The 9,739-nt window shown below is 43.3% G+C and overlaps 1 protein-coding gene across 6 annotated transcripts in view; it reads left to right on the top strand.

Annotated features, from left to right (window-relative positions):
- Positions 1–9,739, top strand: part of Tcf20 (transcription factor 20) — a 175,627-nt gene that overhangs the window by 127,272 nt on the left and 38,616 nt on the right. For all 6 annotated transcript variants that reach the window (XM_058574216.1, XM_058574218.1, XM_058574217.1 and 3 more), the window contains exon 2: positions 1–2,849. This exon is cut by the window's left edge and continues 2,920 nt beyond it. In XM_058574216.1, the coding sequence (XP_058430199.1) occupies positions 1–2,849 (2,849 nt within the window). The remainder of the gene's footprint in view (positions 2,850–9,739) is intronic.

Here is a 9,739-nt window from a genome sequence, read left to right as displayed (position 1 = left end):
AATCCAAATCCCAAGCTAGTTTCAACAATAAGAAATCTGGAGACCACTGCCATCCCGCTAGCATCAAGCATGAGTCTTACCGCGGCAACGCCAGCCCTGGAGCAGCGGCCCATGATTCCCTTTCAGACTATGGCCCACAAGACAGCAGGCCCACACCAATGCGTCGGGTCCCTGGCAGAGTTGGTAGTCGGGAGGCTATGAGGGGTCGGTCCCCTTCTCAGTATCATGATTTTGCAGAAAAATTGAAAATGTCTCCCGGAAGAAGCAGAGGCCCAGGGGGAGACCCTCATCACATAAACCCACACATGACCTTTTCAGAGAGGGCCAACAGGAGTTTGCATGCTCCCTTTTCTCCCAACTCAGAAAGCCTGGCCTCTGCTTATCACACAAACACTCGGGCTCATGCTTACGGGGACCCTAACGCAGGTTTGAATTCCCAGCTCCATTATAAGAGACAGATGTACCAACAGCAGCAAGAGGAATACAAAGACTGGAGCAGCAGTTCTGCTCAGGGAGTAATTGCTGCGGCTCAACACAGGCAAGAGGGGCCACGGAAGAGCCCACGGCAACAGCAGTTTCTTGACCGAGTACGGAGCCCTCTGAAAAACGACAAAGACGGTATGATGTATGGGCCACCTGTAGGGACATACCATGACCCCAGCGGTCAGGAAGCAGGACGCTGCCTCATGTCTAGTGACGGCCTGCCTAACAAAGGCATGGAATTGAAGCATGGCTCCCAGAAATTGCAACAAGAATCTTGTTGGGATCTTTCTCGGCAAACTTCTCCTGCTAAGAGCAGTGGTCCTCCAGGAATGTCTAATCAAAAAAGGTACGGGCCACCACATGAGACCGATGGACACGGACTAGCTGAATCTACACAGTCATCCAAACCTAGTAATGTAATGCTGAGGCTCCCGGGTCAGGAGGATCATTCGTCTCAAAACCCCTTAATCATGCGGAGGCGTGTGCGTTCTTTTATCTCTCCCATCCCCAGTAAGAGACAGTCACAAGATCTAAAGAACACTAGTGCTGATGATAAAGGGCGCCTCCTTCACCCATCAAAAGAAGGCACCGATAAAGCCTTCAATTCCTACGCGCACCTTTCTCACAGTCAGGACATCAAGTCTATCCCTAAGAGAGATTCCTCCAAGGACCTCCCGAGCCCAGATAATAGAAACTGTCCTGCTGTTACCCTTACAAGCCCTGCTAAGACCAAAATACTGCCCCCACGGAAAGGACGGGGACTGAAATTAGAAGCTATAGTTCAGAAGATCACGTCCCCAAATATTAGGCGGAGTGCGTCTGCAAACAGTGCAGAGGTAGGAGGAGACACGGTCACGCTGGATGACATATTGTCTCTGAAGAGTGGTCCTCCAGAGGGTGGTACTGTGGCTGCTCAAGAAGCTGAGATGGAGAAGAGAAAAGGTGAGGTAGTGTCCGACCTAGTCGGTCCAACCAACCAGGAGTTAAATGTTGAAAAGCCTCTTCCGAGGTCTTCAGAAGAGTGGCATGGCAGTGGGGACGACAAAGTAAAGGCAGAAACACATCCAGAAACAGTTCCCGCTGGAAAGGAACCCCCTGGTGCCATGACAGCAGCAACCTCACAGAAGCCTGGCAGTAACCAAGGGAGACCAGATGGTTCCCTGGGCGGAGCAGCACCTTTACTCTTTCCTGACTCAAAGAATGTAGCTCCAGTGGGCATATTGGCCCCAGAGGCAAACCCCAAGGCTGAAGAGAAAGAGAATGATACAGTGACAATTTCACCCAAACAAGAGAGTTTCCCCCCAAAGGGATATTTCCCATCAGGAAAGAAGAAGGGGAGACCCATAGGTAGTGTGAATAAGCAAAAGAAACAGCAGCAGCCACCACCTCCACCACCCCAACCCCCTCAGATACCAGAAGGTTCTGCAGATGGAGAGCCAAAGCCAAAAAAGCAGAGGCAAAGGAGGGAGAGAAGGAAGCCTGGAGCCCAGCCAAGGAAGCGGAAAACCAAACAAGCAGTTCCCATCGTAGAGCCCCAAGAACCTGAGATCAAGCTCAAATATGCCACTCAGCCATTGGATAAAACAGATGCTAAGAACAAGTCTTTTTTCCCTTATATTCATGTAGTAAATAAGTGTGAACTTGGAGCCGTTTGTACAATCATCAATGCTGAAGAAGAGGAACAGACCAAATTGGTGAGGGGTCGGAAAAGTCAGAGGTCCCTAACCCCTCCCCCCAGTAGCACTGAAAGCAAGGTGCTCCCAGCTTCGTCCTTTATGCTGCAGGGGCCTGTGGTGACAGAGTCTTCTGTTATGGGGCACCTGGTTTGCTGTCTGTGTGGCAAGTGGGCCAGTTACCGGAACATGGGTGACCTCTTTGGACCCTTTTATCCCCAAGATTATGCAGCCACTCTCCCGAAGAATCCACCTCCCAAGAGGGCCACGGAAATGCAGAGCAAAGTCAAGGTACGGCACAAAAGTGCTTCCAATGGCTCCAAGACGGACACTGAGGAGGAGGAGGAGCAGCAGCAGCAGAAGGAGCAGAGGAGCCTGGCTGCACACCCCAGGTTCAAGCGGCGCCACCGCTCAGAAGACTGTGGTGGAGGCCCCCGGTCCCTGTCCAGGGGGCTCCCTTGTAAAAAAGCAGCCACTGAGGGCAGCAGTGAAAAGACTGTTTTGGACACAAAGCCCTCTGTGCCCACCACTTCAGAAGGTGGCCCCGAGCTGGAGTTACAAATCCCTGAACTACCTCTTGACAGCAACGAATTTTGGGTCCATGAGGGTTGTATTCTCTGGGCCAATGGAATCTACCTGGTCTGTGGCAGGCTCTACGGCCTGCAGGAAGCGCTGGAAATAGCCAGAGAGATGGTGAGTAGGAGAAATTCCTTACCAGCTTGGGCTTTTATGACTTCACTCTGGTTCCATTTCTTCAATCTTAGTCTTTATTCTTACATATCACAAACTCCTAAGCCCCAAATGATGGGCAGACAGTGGAGTGAGTAGTTTGGAAGATTTGTTTTAACTTTTATTTTCATCAGTAACACATATCCATAAAGTCATGCCATTGGCTGTGAAGTGACCCTGCTCTACCTTCAGCACTGACTCCTGCTTCCAGTTTCAACAGTGCAGGTTTCAGAAGGTGCTGCCTCTGCTAGTTTCTTGTTTTTGAATAATAACTTTTACTGCTGTCTATGTTCTTGATTGAGTTTTTTTTTTCATTTAAATTTTCATTTTTGATGTTTGTACTACAAAGTATGCTATGATTATATTTCTTTTTTTTAAGAGATAGTGAGAGAGAATTTTTTAATATTTATATTTTTTTTAGTTTTTGGCGGACACAACATCTTTGTATGTGGTGCTGAGATCGAACCCGGGCTGCACACATGCCAGGCGAGCGCGCTACCGCTTGAGCCACATCTCCAGCCCTGATTATATTTCTTCTAAAATGTTTTATTGCTCTAGATTTAATTCCTGTTTTCATTTGCTTTCTATTTTCTTGAACCACATCTTTCTAATCCACATTTTCCAGTCAGGGTATTTATTCTTTAGTCCTGTTTTCTAACCCTTATCCTGAGGTGGCTCATCGCCTTCATTTCCGTATTCTGCTTTGTTTCCGGTCTCCTGTGCCATGTCTGCCTCTTCCTTAAAAATGGGCCTTCCCTTAAAGGGAGTACATCATCCTTTAGTAGTTTCCTGAGAGGTTCTGTGGTGTATGTGGCCATCTTGTCTTTCTGGACATTTCTTTATTCCACCCTTATGCTTAATTGAGAATTGGCTGGGTATGAAATTCTGGATTTGAAGTGATTTTCCTCTTGAATTCATTGCTGGTGACTTGCCCTCTGGCTTCCAGTGTTGCAGTTGAGAAGACAGGACCCTTTACATTGTTCTCTTCTGGAAGGTTGGAAGATCTCCTTTCTTCCTTCAGGTTCTCAGATCTCAAGTAGGATTAGGTCTCATTATGCTGGCTCTGTGAGACTGTTCCACCTGTACAGTCAGTCACATATTTCAGTTCAGGAAAATATGTCCTTTGTTATTTCTTCTTTCATGATTTCCTTCCTCTGGTTTCTCTGTTCTCTTTCCATAATTCCTGTTGATAAGGAATTGCCTTTCCTTCCTGGATTGCTCCTCTGGGCTGCTTCTCTGTGTTGTATTCCATTTCTTTGTTGTCTTGTTTTAATTTCTCCATGCTTTCTTCAATTCATGTACTTAGTTTTGTTTCTGATACTTTAAAGAGCCTTTTTACTCTAAACGTACTGATTTTGAAAACATTATCAGCTTGGTTTATGGTGATACTAACTTTTTGAGCACATTGCAGGTTGCTTTTTAAAGACTTTTCTCTAAATATTTTTGTTTTCTATTTTCCTCTTTCTTGTTGGAGGTTCTTCACATGCCTGTTACCCTTGGCCATGTATTTGTAGTTTTAGAAGAGAAAGAGATACTAAAAAGAAATCATCTGAAGTTTTGGGTTTCAGTATGTGCAAGGCTTGTTGGCCTGTGGTCCTCCCTGTAGAAGGTAGCTTAGTCAGTATCTGCCGGTCTTCTCTCCGAGGTCAGTTTTCCCTGAGAGGAATCTTGAAATATTCTACGCAGAGGCACCAACTGGTTGCCTGTAGGAAGTAAAAGATGCCTCATAATGACACAGCCACCCTAAGCCTCAGTTTCTTCTTTGAAAGCATGGTGAAAACCAGCCTGCCTCTTAAGATGCCCAATCAGGAATCCATTTCTTCAAAAGAGCCAGGTGGAGGGGTGGGTGAGTGTGGATGGGGGTGATTTTGGCCTTCAGTGTGCAGATATTGGCGCCCCCCTTGTCTTCAGTGTGCCCCCTTCCTCTCTGTTAAGTCAGATTGAGGTAGGAAGCTAATTCCTCATAAAAACTGAGAAAATGTTCCTTTTCCAGCCCCACCTCACCCCTTTACTGAGGACCTGAGCTTCCCTAGTCTGTGCCATACGGAGGCCAGCATTCTAGTGATGACTTCATTGCATATTATTGTTTGCTCCCTTTCAGGCCACCATATCACTTTTTCTCATCTACCCTGTTTCCAACTTCCAGAACTTGAATACCTCTTCTCTCCTTTTTCAAAAGTCTTGCAAGTTTGCCCCCCCCCCCATTTTTAGACTACTGTATTTTTGTTAGTTGACATATATAAATGAATTTCAGTTGTAGTTAAGAAGAATTTTATCAGGCAGGATCCTAGTCGTCTTGGACCTCATAGTAACCTCTCCCTCACCCATACACTGGATTTTATCCTTGCATTGTAACAGTGTCTAATATAAAAGAAATACTAGGAAAGTAAAAAATGTACAGTGGTAGAATGCCAGTTTAGTATGTGTGGGGCCCTGGTTTGATCCCCAGCACCACACAAAAAATGAAATGGGAGCCTTCTAATTCGGTCACATGGGAGCTTGCCTTTCCCTCTTGGGCTCCCTCATGCACTTTTTTCTCCCTCTCTTTGCTCTTTCCATTATCAGCGTCACTCTGAAACATCAAGTTTGAAATATATTTACCTCCTTTAGTAAGTTTAGACCCAAAAACATTTTAAAATGTGAGATCATAAAGAGATATAAGAATTTAAGAACCTAAGGTACAGAATTTTTTAAAAAGTTAAATTTGAGCACTCAGTAATTCATTAATCATCATGCCCAAGTTGATGACCTACTGGTCAATTTTTTTTCTGGTATTTGGTGGGTTTGTTTATTTTGATGTTTGAGGGAGGTATGTGACCATCTGCAAGCGTTTTATTTCAACATTTAATATTGTTAACATTTCTTGGTGCATTTTGTTTGTGTGTGTGTGTGTGTGTGTGAGAGAGAGAGAGAGAGAGAGAGAACTTAAGCATTCTCTAGCAATAATTGGTGACAAGTAATCAAGCTAAATAGTGTCCCACCAAATCCCTAGCATTTGTATCTTTAGTCACATTTAGTTTGTAGGAGGTAAAAGATGCCCCATAATGACGCAGCCACCCTAAGCCTCAGTTTCTTCTTTGAAAGCATGGTGAAAAGCTAGCCTGCCTCTTAAGATGCCCAATCAGGAATCCATTTCTTTAAAAAGAGATTATTTAGTCTACTGCTTGTCAGATTTGATCCCCAAATAAAATATGGAATGTTATAATTGGAACAAATGTACCAAATATGATCAATTGGTCTCTTTCTAACTCTCATCCCTAGCTTTCAGTGACCAGATGGTTCCAATGACAGAGTACTCTAGGTAGCAAACACTGAAAGTATATTTTGCTTTTTAAAACATCAGTTTCAGTCTCAACTGTTTCAGAAGTGCTTCAAATTAACTATGCTCTCCAAGGGACAAAATGTTGGGAGGTTTCATTTAAAGCAAACCATAAAAATACAGGTCATTTTAGTTGGCTATGGTGATGCGTACCTGTAATGCCAGCTGTTTGGGAGGCTAAGGTAGGAGGATCACATGTTCAAGGCCAGTCTGGGCAACTTAGTAAGACTATTTTACATTAAAAAATAAAAAGGGCTGGGGGTGTAGCTCAGTGGTAGAACATTTATGCTCAATGCCCCAGTACTCTCCCCCATACCCCTATCCCCAAGAAAAAAAGTAATTTTTAACTACATGATCCTGTAGAATAGAGGCTCTGGACATAGATTCTGGGCTGTTGTGTAATTTCACTAACACTTCACCAGTTGTAAATCTCATGCTGCAGCTTTAAGCTTATTTCCTTTCTCTTCCATTGATCCTTCTCTGTTTAACTCTTTTTTAAAATGAAAATAAAAATAGAATACTATCTTTATATTTGGAAGTTAATTTTTCAAAATACTTGTACATCTGTTTTATTCTTGCAAGTACTGAGATAGGAAGGGAGAGAATAGTGTTCCATTACTCCAGAGTAAAAAAATCAACTGAGAGGCTTAATGTTCATGTGCAGTTAGTATAGCTCTGAGATGTATCGATTTTAAAAAATGGTTTATAAAGTTATGCTTTTTGGTTCTTGGAGCTGATGTTTCACTGTGACTACCAGATCCTTTTATTAATCTAGCTATTATTCTCCTTTTCTTAATATATAATTGCACAAACTTGCCTTTTCTTTAATAAATGATGTTTCAATTTGTCAAGGTCACTTTATCGCAGCCTTTAGCAGATGCATTCAATACTGGTCTTGCTTAATGAGCATGTTCTCAATCCCATCATAAAAGATAAGGCCACACACATTTCAGTAGAGATCCACTTTGGCCTGTGTATTTACCTGGTGTTTTGACAAGCATGATATTGTGAACAACTAATAAGAAGTCCTCAGAGTAGTTCCTGTCCCTGTGTCACATTAGTCTGAAAACTGCCCAAAACCAGACCATTCCTGTCTCAAACAGAACGGCCTTAACTCCCCTTCCCTTTTTAGCTGCTTTTGCACTGTTCCCTTTGTTTCTGTCCACTTTTGACCTCTGATCCGAATGGTGTTACGCAAGTTTCACCCCTAAACAGGGGTATTAATAAATACAAATCGTGTTTGAGGTGGTGAGGAGTGTGAGGTTTGCAGGGTTGTGGTAGAGACCTGATCTGGTGGCCATGGAGCCCTCGAGACAGCACACCCCAGACTTGCCCTACAGGTGGGAGAGCCACCTGTCCTTCCCTCCCTCCCTCTCCCAAACTTGTTCTTAACAGCTCCCTTGAGGAATATTTCATCTCTTTTTAACCCTGCAAGTCATGTGAAGAACTGAGCTTACATTAATTTTTTAAAAATTTCTTCAGTCAGTATATTAAAGAGACTGTATTTTGGGAGGCGGAGGGCAGGTACCTGGGATTAAACCCAGGGTGCTCAACCACTATGCCCCCCCCCGCCCCCGGCTTTTAAATTATTTCTTAGTTGTAGTTGGTCACAGTATCTTTATTTTACTTATTCTATGCGGTACTGAGGATCAAACCCAGAGCCTCACCCATGCTAGGGGAGCGTTATACCTCTGAGCCACAATCCCAACCCCCACTTTTTGTTTTTAATTTTGAAACAGGGTCTCACTAAGTTGCTTGGGGCCTCACTAGGTTGCTCAGGCTGGGTTTTAATTTGGTGATCCTCCTGCCTCAGCCTCCCAAGTCTCTGGGATTACAGCATGTGCTACTATGCCCAGCTTTAAGGTTTATTTTTAATGTAAGTTTAAATAATGGATGATATGCTACCCCCCATATAACAGGTCAATATCCCTCCTTAATTTACTTTCAATTTGTAAGTTTTAAAATATAATTTAAAAATTATAAATAGAAAACATTTGACAAATATAAAAATATTAACAGACTGATTATGTTATGAAAATGAAACTTAATTGAAATATCACAAGCAGCCAGATAAGAAAGTTAGCTCTGCATAATTCACTGTAAGGTAAAGCCATTAATCCTACATGTTCTCTGAATTCCTGTCTATGTGCTTCTTAAGGTTGGTGTTTCTCAAAGCCTGGCAATGCAGCTACCACCAGCCCGGTCCTGCTGAAGCCGCCCCCTTATATTCAGCTCCTGGTCTCTGCCCTCCAGCACCCTGCTCTGTACACCCAGCTGCGGTGATTGTTCCTGCTCTGCACTTTTTTCCTGGCAGCCACTTGCTCTGTTATCTCAGCCCATACTTCTGTCCTGGGCTGGTCTGTATAACACATTCTCTTAGGGAAGACACAGCCTGTTCCCTCTTTTCCTGTAACTTTCAGGGTAGAGCAGCTACCTTTTTTCTGTAATCTCATTATCTTTTTTCCTTAACACTGTGTGGTATCTCTTTATATCACAACATGATAGCACTGATACTGGATGTGGGGGGGGAGGGTTACTTTTCTTTGTCTAAATTCTAAGGAATTTAAAGTGAAGATTTCAGTTTTGAATTGTATTGCATGTATATCATGATGAATCAAAGGACTGTTAATTTTCCTTCAAGTTTTTTTATTTCTTTTTTAAAACATGGGAGGGTGATAGGTGAGAATTACAACTGATTTTAAAGTAAAACTTCTAATTCTTTGAAAATGCTAAGGGTTGGTAAACAAGAGTATCGACAAACAAGTCATAATAAACACATCATTGTACATCAGGCCAAATAATTCATACCCAAGATGTTAAACTAGTTCTCAATATCGTTATTTATTTATTTTTATGTGGTGCTGAGGATCGAACCCAGGGCCTCATACATGTGAGGCAAGTGCTCTACCACTGAGCCACAACCCCAGCCCATAACTAGTTCTCAATAATCTGTTAAAAGAGCTAACATGATCAAATAGTATGTGAAAGTAGGTTTTATTTCAAATATCCAAATCCCTACATGAAGGTCAGTGGCAATCTGAAGTTGGAGCCTTGGAGGTACTTCTGGGTGAGTCGGCTTAAGCCCTGGGTGCCCTGGTTGGCATGTGGCACTAGGTCAAGGCTCCTGAGCCTTGTGTAGGAAGGTTTTTGTGATTCTGGCAGAAAGCAGTTCCAACTACCCTCATAGGTGTACTTCACCTTTCTAGCTTTTGCCATTCTCTCAGTGATGTGGTGAAGAGGCCTGGGTGAGAGGTCAGTACTTGCTCTCTCCTGCCTGGGTCATGTGCTCAAGACTGTTAACCATTATATCACACTCTTCATCTATAAAATATGAAAATTTACAGCAGCTACTATAAAGATGGTTGCTGCAGGCATTGAATGTCACTCTTTAGGGGCTGGGGTTTAGCTCAGTAGAGTGCTTTGTCTAGCATATACAAAACTCTTGATTTGGTCCCCCAGTACCAAACAAAACAAAACTTTTTGGAAACTGCTTAGGGAAGTGTGTTTGGTACATTTCAGTAGTTGGGGTGGTTTA

Source organism: Marmota monax, unplaced genomic scaffold (assembly GCF_021218885.2).
Source record: "Marmota monax isolate L192 unplaced genomic scaffold, Marmota_monax_Labrador192_F-V1.1 WCK01_AAM20220418_F8-fsc00051, whole genome shotgun sequence".
NCBI classification, from domain to species: Eukaryota; Metazoa; Chordata; class Mammalia; order Rodentia; family Sciuridae; genus Marmota; species Marmota monax.
The sequence above is the reverse complement of the archived record's forward strand: the minus strand, read 5'-3'. Positions and strand labels throughout refer to the sequence as shown.